The sequence below is a fragment of the Peromyscus eremicus genome, chromosome 12, assembly GCF_949786415.1.
Source record: "Peromyscus eremicus chromosome 12, PerEre_H2_v1, whole genome shotgun sequence".
Lineage (NCBI taxonomy): Eukaryota > Metazoa > Chordata > Mammalia > Rodentia > Cricetidae > Peromyscus > Peromyscus eremicus.
Genome location: NC_081428.1, coordinates 80,401,213 through 80,418,794, shown reverse-complemented (window position 1 = coordinate 80,418,794; position 17,582 = coordinate 80,401,213). Strand labels below are relative to the sequence as shown.

Here is a 17,582-nt window from a genome sequence, read left to right as displayed (position 1 = left end):
TCCATTGAAGAAAAGTGACTTTCCCAGAAGCAGTCAAATACCAATAGCTCCTAAGCTAGGGATAGGACTTTGTACCTACCACCATGCTAGGATTTTGTCTAGCTTGAGCATGTTGTCACAGTCTCATTGTGAGTTCACATCTGCCTGTTGTGTATGGAAAACACTTGAAATTATCTACTACCTCTGGCTCTTACACTTTTCCTGCTCTTCTGCATAGATCCCTGAGCCTTGAGGGGAGAAGTGTGGTATAGACACACATTTAGGACTGATCATTCCAAAGTCTCTTATTCTCTGCACATTGGTCCATTGTGGGTTTCTGTGTTAACAGCCATCCCCAGGAGAAGCTTGTCTGATGAGGATTGAGGGGCACACTGGTCGATGGTTATAGACATGAGTCATTAAGAGTCATTTTTATTGCTATATCCATTTAGTAGAAAAATAGTAGTTAAAATTTCCCCTTAGAGCCCATGCCTTATCCAGTCACAGGTTCTTGGCCTTAGTGTCAGGAATGGATTCCATCTCATGATGTGGTTGGTTACTCCCATAACATTTGTGCTATTATTGCACCATTATTGTAGCTTGCTGGGTTCATAGCTGGGTGGGTTTGATGATTACTTTTCCTCTGTGGTGGGTGTGCATAGTACCTTCCAGCACTGTGAAAGTAGCCAATATGATTTAAGCTTTCAGTGAGTACCAGCTAGATTTCTCTCTGTGCCCTGACTCGTGTGGTGTTTTTCAGCAAATAGGGTATTACCGTCAAGTTCTGAAGGGTAACCAAGAGCCAGCAATAGCCTGTAATGTTTAGAGGGTTGGTCTATGGGACCCCGTTAGCCAGCAACTCAAAAAAGAGGTAACCCATTCCTCTTTTATTTGGTAGTGTGTGGTGTCTAGTTAGGGAATGCACGTTCTTCTCAGTAGCTATTGTAATTTTCTCCAAAAACGACCACATAGTAGAACACAAGAACTCTCAGTATAAATGTAGGAAGATTGAAATAACATCCTGCATCCTATCTGGCTGGCCACAAAAGAATAAAGCTGGATATCAACAACAGTAGAAACAGCAGTAAATGCCCAGACTCGTGGAACTAAACAACATACTACTGAATGGCAGTTGGGTTAAGAGAGAAACCAAAAGGGAAATAAAAACCATCCTAGAATTAAGTGAAAATGAAAACACAATATCTGTTTTTATTTTATGTGTATGAGTGTTTTGCTTTCTTGTGTCTGTGTGTACCATGTGCATGCAGTGCCCTTGGAGGCCAGAAGAGGGCATTAGAATGCCTGGAATTGGAGTTACAGAGAGTTATTAAACATTCAGTGGGTGCTAGGAACTGAACCCTGGTCCTCTGCAAGAATTGCAAGTGCTCTTACCCCCTGAGCAATCGCTCCAGCGTCCCTGAAAGCCATTTTAAAAAGAATTGATGTTCACTTTCTTTTAAACTGTGAATGTGTGTGTGTGTGTGTGTGTGTGTGTGTAAGTTCAAAGACAGTTTGTGAGAGTTGGTTCTCTCTTTGCATCATGTGGGCCCCAGGGATCGAACGGAGGTCATCATGAGTCCTGGCAGCAAGCCCCTCTGCCCACTGAGCTGTCTTGTCAGGTGTCTATTGGTGAAATTATTAAGGCCATTCCACGTAGTTAAAATGAGATTTATTTAATAGAGCATAGGTAAATGGCATGTTACAAAGATCGTTCCAAAAGTTGTCTTATCCTAAAGAACCTGAATCTAATACTTAATATGTTCTGTCTACTAAGTTGTAACTATAACTGCTTGTCTTCAATCCCATCAAAGACCTGAGAAGGAGTATAATGGTACCTGAGAAATGGTAGGTGGATGCAAGCAACTTTCGGGAATCTTGCAAGAGTAGACCGAGACAGCTGGCAGCCTGGACAGTCACCTAATGTTTCTCAGCTTTGTTGGTGCATTCAAATTGGCTACAGGCCTAAAATATCTGACAGACCATTTTCCGAAGCAGGAATTCTGAAAGACCATCTTACCCTGTCTTGGCAGAGTACAGTGGTCGCTTTCCTTGTGTCCCGCTTGTCCAGAAAGGACAGCATTCGTACTGTCAGCAGTTGAGGCAAAGGCAGTTCTTTGCCCAGTGGGCCATTTTGTGCCAAGAAGACAAACTTCCAAATGGAAATGTCTTAGAAGCCCAACATTCTCTCGGGATCAAATTGGTGCAGTTAGGCGCCAGATATTGGTGAAATTATTAAGGCCACTCCACGTAGTTAAAAGGAGATTTATTTAATGGCGTAATTTACAAATTAAGGGATAGGTAGGTCGCGGGGTCTGGGGAAGGTGTATCAAAGTCCAGCGGTGTTCTCTGGAGCTCTGCTTGGCCCACCTCCACTGTCCAGGGTCCCGAACCAGAGAGAGCTGGCCCATCTAGATCTCAGGTCTCCAGGCGCCTCCCTTGGCCCTGCCTTGTAGGCATGACAGTTGCCAAAGTCTCAATGGGGGTTGGAACTTCCAGATCAAAGCTGGAATGGCTACCCACTACAGGTGTCCCTTGTTTATTGTCACTCTAGAATTGCTGTTGTGTTCATAGTCTCTTCTTTTACCTTTTCATTATAAAGCCATGTTTCGTCAGGTGTCATGGCTGAGATCTTTAATCTCAGCACTAAGAGGCAGAGGCAGGCAGATCTCTGAGTTCAAAGCTAGCCTGGTCTACATAGTGAGTTCCAGGACAGCCAGGGCTTTGTAAAGAGACTCTGTCTAAAAAAACAACCCTCCCCCCCACCCATGGCATGTTTTATTGATTTGTCTTGTTATTGCTTGTGGGTTTGATGGTTTTTTAGGTTTTGTTAATTGTTGTTGTTGTTTGAGATAGGCTCTCAACCACATAGTCCATGCCAGACTGGAATTTATTATGTAACTGAGGCTGTCCTGAACTCTTTGTGTAGTCCAAATCTTCAATTTTTCTGTTTTAGCCTTCTGTTTTTTTTAAGCTCTCATGGTTTTTAAATTCTAAGAGTCCTCTCCACTGTGCATCAATTTTTTTAAAGTATTTTGCTCCAGTTATAAATGTGCAGTGCCTTTTCTTACCTCAAAAACTGTTTATTATTTTTAAATTTCTTTGACCCTGCTTTTTCTGTTCCATTAGCCCCCAGGGCTTTCCTTAAGCCTGCCTTGGTTTATTTTAGTTGTATCTTTCAAGTTAGATTCTTTATTAAGAATTCTGGGCCAGAGCTGGGGCAGTGGTGGTGCTCGCTTTTAATCCCGGCACTCAGGAAGCAGAGGCAGGTGGATCTCTGAGTTCAAAGCCAGCATGGTGTACAGAGCGAGTTCTGGGACAGCCAAGGCTACACAAAGAAACCCTGTTTAAACAAAAGAATAAAATTGTGGGCCTGGAGATAGTTCAACTAATCAAGTTCTTGCTGTACAAAGACAAGGACCTAAACTGGATTCCTAGCATTCGTGTAGAAGCTATCCCACAGCTACACAGATCCTTAACCCAAGTGCCAGAAGTGGGAGAAGCAGGCAAATGCTGGAGCTCATTGGCTAACCAGTCTAGCAGAATTGATGAGCTCCTAGGTTCCTCAAAAATTGAGGTGGAGAGCAATTGAGGTAGATGCCTGATGTTGCCTCTCGATTTCACATGCACAAGCACACATGTGCAAACGTGAACACATACAAACGCACACATCTGGTGATCCCCGGCTAATAATTGACTTATAATTACAAGTGAAAGGTGGGTGGCTGGAGAGTCGACTCAGTGTTTCAGAGCACTTGTAGAGAACCTATCCATGTTCAGTTTCCAGCACTCAGACGGTAGCTTTCAAGTTCCAGGGTTCTTATGCCTCATCTGGCCTCTACAAGTACTGTGTGCACATGGTGCACAGATGCACATGCAGACCAAACACATATGCATAAAATGATAACTTAAAACATCTGAAAGCCAGCTGTGGCAGCACGCCTCTTTAATTCCAGCACTTGGGAGGCAGAAGCAGGAGATTCTGAGGTCGAGGCCCGCTTGGTTTACATAGCCAGTTCTAGCCTAGCCAGGGCTACACAGTGAGACCCTGGAGAGAGAGAGAGAGAGAGAGAGAGAGAGAGAGAGAGAGAGAGAGAGAGAGAGAGAGAGAGAGAGAAGAGAGAAAGAGACTGAGAGAGACAGAAAACGAGAAACTAAAAGCCAGGTGCCTCTGAATTTGCATTAAAGAGACATTGTAAAGCTAGGAGGGAAAGTATAAATTGACATAGGAGTATCTTGTATCAGAACATGAAGGGGCCCAAAAACTGGTGAAATGCCAGCCTGACTTGGGAAAAAAAATTGATAGGTATTCAGTGGCCAATTAGGGGGCAATTTAAGCATCAAAATTAATAAAGCTCAGAACACAGATACCAACGGATGGATGTAAATTGTGGAAAAGGAGGATCTTTATAGGAAAACGCTGACTGTGAGTGCAGAAGAGAGGAGAAAGATCACCATTTGTGACCATCTCAGTAATGATGACTGCGGCTGAGTCATGGCTGAGCTAAAGTGGGGATTTGATAAGGCCCAGGATACTCATATTGACATACAGTATCTCCCCCAATCCTTATTAATTATAAAAGGGGGGTAGCTTTTGATAGAGAACCCTGCCTGATACTACCTTAATAAAAAGTTCAAATTGAAATGGTTGTTAGTAGCACAAAGTGACACCATAGCCTCCAGGCATATTGCACATATATGGACACCATCACTCAATGTAGTGTTCTTGTAGAAACTGATCATCTAAACTTACCTGTGAGTAAATACAGTTATTTTACGATTAAAATGCATTCTACAAAACCACAGGCTTGTACTCTATCTTTAAGGCAAAGATTTATCAGATGGAAGCACACCAAAGATACACAGCAGCAGGATGCAATGTGGAATCTGATGGGATTCTACCTAGAATGCTATGAAAGAAATTTTCAGTAACATTTGAGAAAATAAAAATGTGTGCTGCATGCTTGACAATTTTACTCTTTGAGGGATGTTCTTGTTCATGAGACATGTATTTAGAAATGAACTTGATTCTCTAAACATGTAGTTATGCGGTCAGTTTCCCTGTGATCATCATTTGACATCCACCAAGCTTAAAGACTGGCTTGTTTCCCTTCCATTTACAATTTTATCTCATTTCTGTTATTCATTTACAAGGTTCAAAGTACATTGTTTAGTTTCTAAGTACTTGAATAGTCCTTATATCTTTCTGATAGTGATTTCTGGCTAGTCCCTTTATGGTCAGAGAATATACTTTGCATTGATTTCACTTTTAAGTTTTTTAACATTTCAGCTTTTGTCTACAGTATTATCCATTTGGAAGGAGCTTCACATCGTCTTCAACAGAATGTATAGTCTGCTACTGCTGACTAAAGTCTATAGGTATCAGTTAGGTCCCGCTGGCTGATGGTGCTTTATATAGTTCTGTTTTTCTTTTCTAGTGATTGAGTGCAGAGTGTTGATGCTTTCTACAGTTTTGGATTTTCCCTTCCATGCTGTCAGTTTTGCTCTGCGTTTCCTTTTGGTGATTTGAAGTTCACTCAGGCAGATACCCTTACTCACCCCACCACTCTGACTGGTGCTCGGCTGCATCCACTTTCTCTTCCTTGGTCATGTGTACATACAGTTTTTTTCTAAACCATTTGAGAGTTAACACCTGGACTCCTGCCTTTTTTCTTAAATATTTGAGTTTATTTCTTAAGGAATAGGACATTGATTTATATAATTATAGGTTATAAAGTTTGGCACTTTTTTTTTTTTAAATGTAAGTCTTATTTAAATTTTTCCATTGTAACTTTTCCCCTGTTCAGGACCAGGATCCAGTTCAGGATTGCATACTATTTGCTTTTCACCTTTTAAAAATCTGCTTTGATCCTGAGTATCTCCTTAACCTTTCTTTGTAAGGCATTAGTATTTCCATTTAAGGAACAGTGGATGTTTTTAGAGAAAGTACAGTGTCTTTGTGAAAATAGCATATGGGCATGCTCTATCCTTTTCAGAGCACGTACCAGGAGCTGTGCTGGCAGTTTGTGCTGTTGGCAATAGCAAGGAGAGATGCAGGTTGTATCACTATCAGCAGTGACACAGCTTTATTGCTGTGTTTAGTTTCTTTATTAATCATTAACCTCTTCCTTCCCTTCCTTCCCTCTCCATCCTTTTCCTTCCCATTTCGTTCTCTTTTCCCTTCCCTTCCCTCCTCCTCTTTCCCTTCTTCCCTCCCCCTTCCACCTTCCTTTTCTTCCTTTCAAGTTTTAGGGATTGAACCCAGGGCCTTGAATATTAGATGAACACTACCACTGATCTATGCCCCCTAGCCACTCCCAACACACACCTTTTAACAATTGAGATGGGTCTTGTTACCTTGCCCAGTTGGTTTTAGAGTCTTGGCTTGAAGCAGTTTTTAAGCCTCAGCCTCTGAATGGCTACGACTACAGGCATGCTGCACTAACCCAGCATAGAATTTGCTGACTTTAGCTGACGTCTCAGTGGTGCACACTGAGTAAAGGGAAAGTTAGGGGGAGAGGTGTGTGCAGTAGGAACTAAATCTGGAGTTAGGGTTGGAGTCCTGGCTGGGAGGAGGAGGGCTTTCATGTGACAGACACTCCATAGTGAAATGCTAGGATATCTAACTTTTGCAAATGATGATTGTTTAAGACTAGCAGTCTTAAGTTAGAACAGCAGAGTAATAAATCCCAATTCAATGATATGTCTCTCTTTTTTTTTCTTTTATTCTCCAGTTTTACATTGAGATCAGAAGGCTATAATAGAAGACCAAGTGGCCGTCGCCATAGCAAAAGCAATCCAGAGAGTTCCTTAACATGGAAACCTCAGGAGCAGGGTGTAACAGAGATGATTTCTGAAGAGGGTGGCAAGGGTGTGAGGCGGCCCCATTGCACTGTGGAGGAGGTAAGCCCTTTTAGCCTGATACCTTAAATGTTTTTAGTGGCTTTTGGGTAATAATTTGTGTACTGTGGCATACAATTCAAAAGGTACTGGAGGGGTACAGTGACTCTGAGTGTCCCAGCACCCCATCCCTTGCTGGCCTCCCCAGCCTCCGTTGACTCCTAGTAAGTATTCTTGCTGCACAGTTAGCGACCCAGAGCTACTCTAGACATGCATAGTTTGAGTCAGTTTCAGATGTCTGTAGCCCAGACTGGCTTCTAGCTCACAGAAATTTGCCTGCCTTTGCCTCTTGAGTGCTGGGATTAGACACATGCACTGCCATGCCCTGCCTAACTTAGTTTTATAAACTTTAGTAACTGTGATTAAGTGAAGATGCTAAATGATGTTGATGTGTCACTCTGCTTTTCCTCCCCTCTCAGAGCGCGTAGTGTAATGAAGAGATAGTCCTTCATTTCTCTCTGGAGAGCTTCACTTAGTCCAGGAATGTTGAGGAGGATTTCTGTCTCTGGCATTTCCCAATGCCATCCGCTGTTTTAATTTGGTAGATGGTTTGGGAGCTATTTGTTTGGTTCATCGAAATATTTATTCAAATCCCAGACACTGCACTAGTTTTCAGTAATTGGGGATGTGGATCCTAGATTTGGCCCCTGCCTTCAGGAGTTTTACATAACTTAGAGTTCAGCAAACAGGCCAAGGGAACAGTGGGCCAGAGGCTCTCTGTGGGTTTTCAGAAGAGAAGCCTGAGTGTTTTAGGAGATCTGAGACTGGACTAAGCAGATGGATTCCAGGACAGTGGGTCTCAGTCTTAGCAAAGACACGTTTGTTAATTGAGAATAATCACACATGGCATACAGGGAAAACCTGAGGCCCAGATTTCAGTTCTGGATAAATATATGTCACTGACCAAGATACCCTGTGTGTTTAGGGGGAAGATGCTGACTTCAGTTTTGGACATTGTTTAAAGTGCCTGTGAAACACGCAAGAAGACCTCTCCTGTAGACTCTTGGATATAGGTGATGGGAATTTTGAGAAGAAGGCAGGGTTAGAGACACATTTCTGAATTTTCTACATATTGATGTAATTTAATTCAAGGGAGCTGATAAGATTATTTAGGGGAAGAATGTAGTGTGAGATGAGATGTGGGCAGAGCCGTCAGCATTTATGGCAGGCAGAATGAGAGTAATGGGCAGTGGAGACTCTAGAGAAAAGAATCAGAGAGTTTACTGTCCAGGAAGGCCAGGCGAGGTCAGCTGGGTGAGGTGCTGAGGGTGACCATGGACCATAAAGCCTGAGACTACACATTAATGTGGCTGCAAGGCCATTGGTGATATGAACTCGGATTATCAAGTGGATTATTTCTGTTAATTTCTGGTCAACTCAATTTTGTTCAACATAGTTCTGTCAAAGACGTAAACGCCTCCAAGATCTAGCACAGTGTTTCTCTACCTTCCTAATACTGTGACCCTTTAATACAGTTCCTTATGTTGTGTTATTTTTGTTGCTACTTCATAACTGTAATTTTTGCTACTGTTATGAATTATAATGTAAACATTTGATATGCAGATGGTCTTAGGCACCCCTATGAAAGGGTGTTCAACCCTCTGGGGGTCGGTACCTACAGGTTGAGAACTGGTGATCCAGCAGACAATGTAAATGACTAAAGTAGGGTGAAAAGCAAATGGCCTACCTAAAGGGGATAGCTCCAGGTTAATTCATTTTTTTCTAAAGAGGTTAGGATTTGGGATTTTTAACATTTTTTATAAAGTCGGTATTTAATTAAAGCAACTTCAAGAACAGTGTGCCCCAAATAAAGTCCATCTGTGGACTGCATCTCACTGGCCAATGTATGGTTAGTTTTGAGTTTAAGCTTTATGTGCTACTATTGACCATGCATACTTTTTTATTCAGGGTGTCCAAAAGGATGAAAGAGAAAAATACCGAAAGCTATTGGAGCGACTTAAAGAAGGTGGTCATGGAAACACTCTCCCTCCTGTTGCTTCACATCATAGGTGAGAGAGTTGACAGGATGAATTCTTTGTTAGCATGTGTCCTTTGTCCTGTTTTTAGAGAGGTGCTGGTGTGAAGAGAACTAGCTGTATAGTTTGTCGGACACTGTAGTGTAGTGGCTTACAGAATGGAATTTCCTGTTAGCTTTAGAGTCCTTTGCCTACACCAACCTTTTTTTTTTTGTGGTTGTTGTGGTTGATAGTGTGATCTCACTATCTAGCACAGGCTAGCCTAGAACTTGTAATTCTCCTGCCCCAGCCTCCCGCATGCTGAGATTATATGCATTGGAAACCATATCCAGCTCACATGAACTCTTATTCATGTACAGAAAGGGAATCACTGCCTAACCTCCTCAGTACGAGCATTTCCCACAGTTTCTGTCTCTCTGCTGTTGTCCTAGCTCCTTCCTTCTGCTCATCTTTCTGTTCCTTCTCTACTCTTTTCTCTTTATTCCCTCACAGCCTCTCCTTCTGTATTTCATTTTTCTTATCGCACGCATGCACACACACACACATGCACAGACATATACAGTCTCTGAGGCATCTAGTGACTGCATTTTAGCATCCTCTACTTAGAAATAAGATTAAAGTTAACTGGGTCATAAGAACTTTGTTTATGTGATTGCTTGTTAATTAAATATGCCAGCGATTTGAACAGGTAGATAACAGCAGCAAAAGGAAGTGATGTCTAGTCTTACATTTATCTGGAGGAATGGGCAGGAAGGTATAAATTCAGGATTTCGGTTCACCTGGTAATCCTAACAAGTGATTGCAAATACACAGAGTCCCATGAAGTATAGAACTATCAAGTTGAGTCACAGAATTGTCTAGCTTATTGAATACAGAAAAAAATAAATTATTATTTGGGAGTTTTTTTTTTTTTTTTTAAAAGATTTATTTATTTATGTATACACTATTCTGCCTGCATGTCTGCCTACAGGCCAGAAGAGGGCACCAGATCTCATTACAGATGGTTGTGAGGCACCATGTGGTTGCTGGGAATTGAACTCAGGACCTTTTGGAGAGCAGCCAGTGCTCTTAACCTCTGAGCCATCTCTCCAGCCCCTATTTGGGAGTTTTAACTTTGGTTATTGCATATCATATGGGTTTTCGTTGTCGTCCTGGTGTTGTGGGTCGGAATGTTAGTCCTTTCTCCACTGTGACTGAGGTCTTCCCTTTTGTGTCTGAGCTGATCTTCTTCCTTTTGTTTTTCTAAGTTCTCAGAGAAGTCAGATGGACACATTAAAGACCAAAGGCTGGGTGGAGGAGCAGAGTCATGGAGTCAGGACAACCCACTTTGTTCCAAAACAGTGTGAGTTCTAATTTAGCTCTATCTTAAGACACTGACCTTAGTTCATGTGAGAGCATGCTTGTTGAAAATTGGCACACTACTCAAAGATGGTATACCAGGCTGTAAGTATTGTCAGGCTGTAAGGCATTGGCTAGCAGACCTGAAGTTTTATTTTAAAAAAGAAAATTGCTTTAAGATTAAGTTGACTTGTGAAATAACCGTATTTTGTGAGATTAAAATTAACTGACTTCATATTAACTTCCTTATATTTCTCCAAGAATTGTTCACTGAATGACTAGTTTATCAGATGATCTGGTATCAATTTGTGGGCAAGAGTATATTGAAGGAAGAGAAAGTTACATGTATTTTAGATGCTTGTGTGTGAGGCAGCCCGTGGATTTGGAGTTCACATTAGCATCAGTGCAGACAAATGTCCTGGTACTTTGAATCTGAGAGTTGAATTTCCAACCTGTGACTGGCTAGTAAAGGATCTTTCTTTTTATTCCTACAGACAGAGTTGTTGAAACAAGGGGACCTCTCTGTTCAATGAGAAGTGAGAAGAGGTGTGTAGCCCATTTAATTCTAAGATTTCATTTAGAGTAAGTCTTCTCACAAGTTATATTTATGAATAACCATGAGGAACTGTGGATCTCCTCAGGCTGCTAACTAGTCAGCACTGTAAGTAGGTAAATAGTTCTTAAGTCACACACTTCCAGGCTGCCCTCATCTCTTAGCCATCGGGGTTTGGGGAAGTAGGTGTTTCTTAGGCATATGGGTTGGGCAGCATCTCCAGTGGCCACTGTCCCAAGCGTAGGAACAGTGAACGTAGTCCAGCTCTCCTTAGGGCTTTGGATGGTTGTTATTTTATTAGCAGACTTTGCCAGTAGTGGCCAAGGGTCCAAATCTGGTCCATGTGTTCTTGTTAGGTAAGCCACAGAGGGAAGGAACTGTGAAGGAAGCTACAAAGCCTGAAATTTTATTCCTGGGTCCTTTTCAGAAAGATTTATTGACCATTGGTTCAGAGGACTATATAAACTCAAAGCCATTTTATGGAAACAAGTGTTTATTATTAATAAATTATATGCCAGGATAGGTTCAAGAAAGGCATAAATGTATCCTCAGAGAACTCACAATGAGGTAATTATTTGTGCATAGTTCACTACGTGTAGTTAGTGAATATCACTCACTGTGAATCTTAGGTACTTCCTAAGAGTAGTAAGAAATTGGTATATCAATATCCAAACAGTTATACAGGAAAGTTTGAAAAGTTTGTTGAAGTTTACAAGTTTTCAAAGGCTTGTTGGGATTACTGTCTCAGATCAATTGAGTAGGTGTTACTGTCTATTCCGTGAGCAGAGTTCTGACAGAAGCAGTGTTGTAGAGGATTGATTTTGACTCAGGGTTCAGCCCATTGTGATGGGTAAGCACGGCAAGGTAGTGGTAGATCAGGAAGCAGGGGAAGGGAGTGCTTGCTTGTCACCAGTCTCCTCCCAGCTTCCAGTCTGGAATGGTGAGCCCTGGTACACACATCCTGTCTACTAGGTGGTTCTGAATCCAGTCAGGATTACCATTGCAAGTTCACCACATGGACAGCATGTCTTTTACCAGCTTGACAATAGCTGAGCTCCCTTGGACCACAACTGCCATGGCCTCTCAGTGTTTAGGTGGATGGCCATAGGCAACTCTCTTCAAGGAAGGTACCTTTCTTCTTGAGGCAGCCTTCAAAATGACATTACAGGGCTGGCAGGATGGCTCAGGAGCTTACCACCAAGTCTAAAGACCTGAGTTTGATTCCCAGAACCCACATGATAGAGAGAACCGACCTTCTGAGGTTGCCTTCTGTTTTACACTTGTGTATCACGGAACTTTTGCCACCCCCTCCAATAAATAAATAAGTGTAAGAGTACCAGAAACAAAAAACAAAGAAACTGCTATGTTAACAATAAAGCAGTCAATAAGACAGGGTCACAGTTTTGTGCTTTAATCATGTGGCCAGTTTCTTAGTCTAGGGAAGAGTTTTGATTGTTTTTTGGGGGGGACAGGGCGGCTGGGGTGAGTTAGCAGTACCAATCCTTTTTAATAATTGCATCCTCCTTGTTCATCACTGTCATCCTTTGGCTCTGTGTTTTCCTTCCAAGTCTTCCGTAAGCTTGGCCATGCCACATCCTGACTGCTGAGCTGTGTCTCTTCAGTTGGTCACTGCTTCCCCACCCATCTTTTTTCAAGAGAATGGGCAGGGAGGGGACATGTGTGTATGCGTGCAGAGGTCAGAGGTGGAGACATTAGATGTCTTCCTCAGTCATTTTCTACTCTTTTTTTAGACACGGTCTCTCACTGAACCTGGTGCTCGTTGATCTGGCTAAACTGGCTGGCCAGCAAGCCTCAACCTCCTGTCTCCTCCTCTCTAGAGCTGAGATGATAAGCATGTGCTGTTACACCCAGCTTTTACATGGGTGTTGGACTTAGACTCAGTGTTTTACCAACTCATCCATGTCCTCAGCCCCTTTTTCCAGTCTTTTGAGATAGGGTCTTACTGTGTAAGTAAGGCTGACCTCAAACTCATGATCCTCCTGCCTCTGCCCACTGAGTGCAGAGGTTACAGGCATATACCACCTCTTCCTATACCCCATCCTCTTTAAAATCGCCCTGAGATAAGCTTCTGGGTTGCAGAGAAAGAAAATCGAGCTATTCTTCAACTTGTAGTCCCAAGGTCCCTGTCTGAACCTCGTGAGTGCAGTCCATTGTCCTCATTTCTGTTGGCATTGTGGTTTTCTCAGCACCTGTCAGAATCTCCATTCAGCTCTGCTTTCAGCATTCTAGAGCAGTGCTCTCTCCTGTATCTCCATTTCCCCCGTGTTCTTCCTTCAGACTGGTTGTAAAACTGTAAGATCCACAGAGCGGTCTAGTTACAGCAGCAGCCACACTTCCCTGACACCGGTCCTTCATGTTAATTTCCACCACTGCTGTTGACTTGCCCGATGGAGGACTTGAGGGATGATGGAGTGTTAGAGGCCAGCCATCATGGTGAGGCAAGCATTAGGACGAAGGCACGGTTTATGTGTGGCAGGCCAGGGGTCAGACAGGACAGGGCCAGCACTCAAGACCACTTTTGTTCAGAGGTTAGTAAATCCTAACTTTAAAATAAAAGAATTTGAGACAGGATCTCAGTTAGCCCAGGCTAGTCTCAAGCTCATTGTGTAGCCTTGAGCAACTGATCTTCGTGCCTCCAGTTCCCTGAGTTCTGAGATTACAGATGTGCACCACTAGTAAATCTTACTTCTGGAACTAATCTCTACTATGTTAAACAGCAGAAGTGTAAATCTGACGGTTTCCTTCTCAGGTACTCAAAGGGAAAAGCTGATACAGACAAGGTGGTAGGACTCCGCCTGGAAAAGGAAGGTGTAAGTAGAAGCCTTTGGTAAAGGTTGGTTTGGTTGTTTGGTTTTATTTTTCCAGACAGGGTTTCTCTGTGTAGCTTTGGAGCCTGTCCTGGAACTGTTCTGTAGACCAGGCTGGCCTCAACTTTCTTTTTATTTTATGAACATTGGTGTTTTGCATGCATGTATGTCTGTGTAAGGATGTAGGGTCTCCTGGAACTGGAGTTACAGACAGTTGTGAGCTCACATGTAGATGCTGGGAATTGAACCAAGGTCCTTTGGAAGAGCAGTCAGTGCTCTTAACCACTGAGCCATCTCTCCAGCCTCCATACTCAGGTTTTTAATAACAAAGTATTTTGCTAAAAATTTATTATCTGGCAGAAGTATATTTCTCTCTGTCTCTGTCTCTGTCTCTCTCTGTCTACCTTTTGAGTCAGGGTCTCACTGTGTAGCCGTGGCTGGCTTAGAGCTTACTGTATAGACCAGATTGGCCTCAAACTTGTAGAGATCCACTTCCCTCTGTCCCCTGATTGATTGATTAATTAATCCTTCTGCTGGGATTACAGGTGTGCACTGCCACACCCCATACAGGAAAAGATTTCTTGATTAAATGCAACTGAATCTTTTTTTTTTTTTTTTGGTTTTTCAAGACAGGGTTTCTCTGTGTAGCTTTGCGCCTTTCCTGAAACTCACTCTGTAGACCAGGCTGGCCTTGAACTCACAGAGATCTGCCTGTCTCTGCCTCCCGAGTGCTGGGATTAAAGGCGTGTGCCACCACCACCCGGCACAACTGAATCTTTATGTTACTCACATTTTAGTTACATAGAATTACAAAAGAGTTTAAGTCTTAAAACATTCCCTTATCTACTGTTCTCTGTTTCTAGTGATTCTAGATCGACTCTTTGTGTTTAATTATCATTTATCATGGATTTAGCCAAAACAAAGAGTGTTCATAGTCTTAGCACTTGGAGAGGACAAGTTTGGACAATACAGTGAGGCTGTTCATTCTATACAATGGAGGAGGGGATGGGGACTGCCTGGCATTCAGCAAGAACGAGGAATGCTCAGTGGTATCTTGAGACTACAGTGACTCTACTCCAGAGTTATCTCTAAATCCATTTCCTCTTTTGTAAGGTGTGGGTTTTATATATGGGAGCAAAATAGAGGACTAGACTGTAGTTCAGTGGTAGAGTTTGTCTAGCATGTTAAAGGTCTTAGGTTCCAACCCTAATATAGAAAGAGGAAGAAGTAAATTGAAGCAGGTTTAACTAACACAGGCTGACCCTGAATAAGGACAGAAGTCGATTTCTCTGTATGAAGCTCTGCAGGCCATAGTTTGTGCCTTTCTAAACTTCATAAACATCTTTTAACCACATTTTAGATTGGGATAGGAACTGAACATGCTTTCCTTCCTTCTCCCCGAGGGATGGCAAGGGTTTCAGTTTTCAGTTGATATGCCCTGTGGGCCTTTGTTTAACTCTAAAGCTTCTGCCCACCCTTGCCAGAGCAGACAGACAGGCTGAGTCTGTCCTACCATCTGGAGAGATGCCAGTTCTCATATTCATTTTCTCTCTCTCTCTCTCTCTCTCTCTCTCTCTCTCTCTCTCTCTCTCGCTCTCGCTCGCTCTCTCTTTCAAGTTAATGCCAGAGTTTTACACTTTTTCTTAATTTTATAAACACCATACACCAAAACTAAGCAGACCCAAAGTCTGTACATCTCCGTGAACTGTATGTACAGTTTTACAAAGGCCACTTGGAACAGAGGCTGTGTGGCTTCCCTTTGGAGTTTACACTTTCACTATCAAATATATTTTTATGCACTTATTCACCACTCAAAATGAAAATCCATGAGAGGTAAAACTAGAAAACAATTAGCTTTGTATCTTCTTTCATAACTTTTTGTTTGGTTTTTCGAGACAGGGTTTCTCTGTGTAGCTTTGGAGCCTGTCCTGGAACTCATGCTATAGCCCAGGCTGGCCTCGAACTCATGGAGATCTGCCTGTCTCTGCCTCCCGAGTGCTGGGATTAAAGGCGTGCACCACCACCGCGTAGCTTTCATAACTTGTACAGCGTTTTATATTCCATATGTAGTGTGTAGTAGTGTGTATATGCAAGATGAAGCATGTCAACGTTGGAACTCTTTTGGTCAGACAAGGGGACACCAACTGGAGCCCGACCTATCTGAAGAAGTCTCTGCCCGGCTTCGCCTTGGAAGCGGAAGCAATGGCTTACTCAGGAGGAGAATGTCAGTGCTCGAGGCAAAGGAGAAGAGCTTCCCGAGCAGAGAGAAGGAGAGAAGAGCAGACCTCTCTGAACTTACAGAGGTATAATTCCTGTGTGGGCCAGAGAAAGGTGGATGCTTTAGACCAGCCCGTTTCTCTAAACTTAAATGCATGCTGTGTTCTGAGGAGTTTCTCCAGATACGGACTGAATGTATGAAGTTATAAAAACAAAACAAGAACTGGACTCTGGGTCTGCTTGTGCTGCTGTGTTGATCATTTGTGGTCTGTGGGAAGGTGGCTTGGTGGACAAGTATACTTAGTTTTGGTTCTTTTCTCTTTCTGAACCTGGGTCTAGGTTGTTACTTAGCCCAGGGTGGTCTGGAACTAATGGCTATTCTCTTGCTGCTAGCCTCCGAAATGCTGGAATGTGAGAATGTGCTATCATATCTGCCCGTAATTGATTATTTTTCTACCCTTCAAACGTTTTGAGTTTTAAAATGTGGTATCAAATGAATGTATTGAACATTTTTAAAATGTTTTTCTAAAACATCTCTTTTTTTAATTGATTACCATACTTGAATATAATGAAAGTTTATTAAAAAAAAATTTGGAAATGAAAGTAGTTAAAATTCTTATTTTAAAGGGGATTCCTCATACTGGATCTTCCTCCCCTGTTGTCTTGGTATATGTGTGGAGGAGTTCGCTTAGGAGTGATCTCTCTGCACAGGAGTTCTTGTAGTTCATCTCTACTGCCATAACATGGATCAGAGTGGTTTGGGGGGAAAAGTGTTTATTTTTGCTCACACTTCCAGGTGTGAGCACGTGTATTCTATCTAGCTAGATGTATCACACCAACAGTCAGGAGCAAAGAGTAAGTGTCTAGATGCATGACCACTCAGCTCTGTTTCTCCATTCTGCTGGGTTCCTCCACATCAACTGACTTAACAGTCCTCCACAGACATGCCCACAGGGCAACTAAATGTAGGTGATCACTAGCTATAATTCTCTTTTGTAGGTCCTGTCGAGATGAACATTAAAGCTAACCATGACAGAGGTAGAGATATCAAGTCTTAAATAACAAAATTGTGTGGAAAGATTAAAAAAAAATAATGGAAATAATTTTGATTGGGTTCATAAGCTAAATATACATTTAGTTGCATAATTCACTAAAATAATTCAAGGAAGGATAGCCATTACTTAACTGTTTTGGCTTGGTTTGGTTTTTTCCTGAGACAGGATTTCTCTGGCTGACCTAGAACTCACTCTGTAGACAGGCTGGCCTCAAACTCACAGAGATCCACCTGCCTCTGCTTCCCGGGACTAAAGGCGTGCGCCACCACCACCTCGCTTATTAAGATTATTTAATAGTTGAAAATTTGAATGTTTTTACACTGCAGTTTTGTAGCTCTTGAATAGTGTGGATTTTCTCAAAGATGTTTCACCAGGTGTTGCTGAGATGAAAGGCATTTTTTCAGTCTGAGGCTTTTGATACCTGATAGTGGTTCTATGCTAAAGTCACATCCTCTGGATCTTCTAATTCAGGACATGGAAAAGGAAATCAGTAATGCCCTGGGCCATGGGCCACCAGATGAGATCCTAAGCAGTGCTTTCAAATTGCGAATTACTCGAGGAGATATCCAGACCTTAAAGAACTATCAGTGGCTCAATGATGAGGTCAGTTCTGTCTGTTTGTGCTGTGACTGTCATTCTGTGTAGTCATCCACCATCTGTTGTCAAAGTGACTTCTGCCCAGTTACAAGGGCCTGGGGAGCACCTTCAGTTTCTGTGACAGGGATTGAACCAGGGGTCT

At 42.4% G+C, this 17,582-nt stretch overlaps 1 protein-coding gene across 5 annotated transcripts in view; it reads left to right on the top strand.

Annotated features, from left to right (window-relative positions):
- Positions 1-17,582, top strand: part of Senp2 (SUMO specific peptidase 2) — a 46,480-nt gene that overhangs the window by 10,034 nt on the left and 18,864 nt on the right. For all 5 annotated transcript variants that reach the window (XM_059277658.1, XM_059277660.1, XM_059277659.1 and 2 more), the window contains 7 exons: positions 6,711-6,879; positions 8,785-8,885; positions 10,100-10,194; positions 10,685-10,736; positions 13,514-13,574; positions 15,701-15,874; positions 17,315-17,446. In XM_059277658.1, the coding sequence (XP_059133641.1) occupies positions 6,711-6,879; positions 8,785-8,885; positions 10,100-10,194; positions 10,685-10,736; positions 13,514-13,574; positions 15,701-15,874; positions 17,315-17,446 (784 nt within the window). The remainder of the gene's footprint in view (positions 1-6,710; positions 6,880-8,784; positions 8,886-10,099; positions 10,195-10,684; positions 10,737-13,513; positions 13,575-15,700; positions 15,875-17,314; positions 17,447-17,582) is intronic.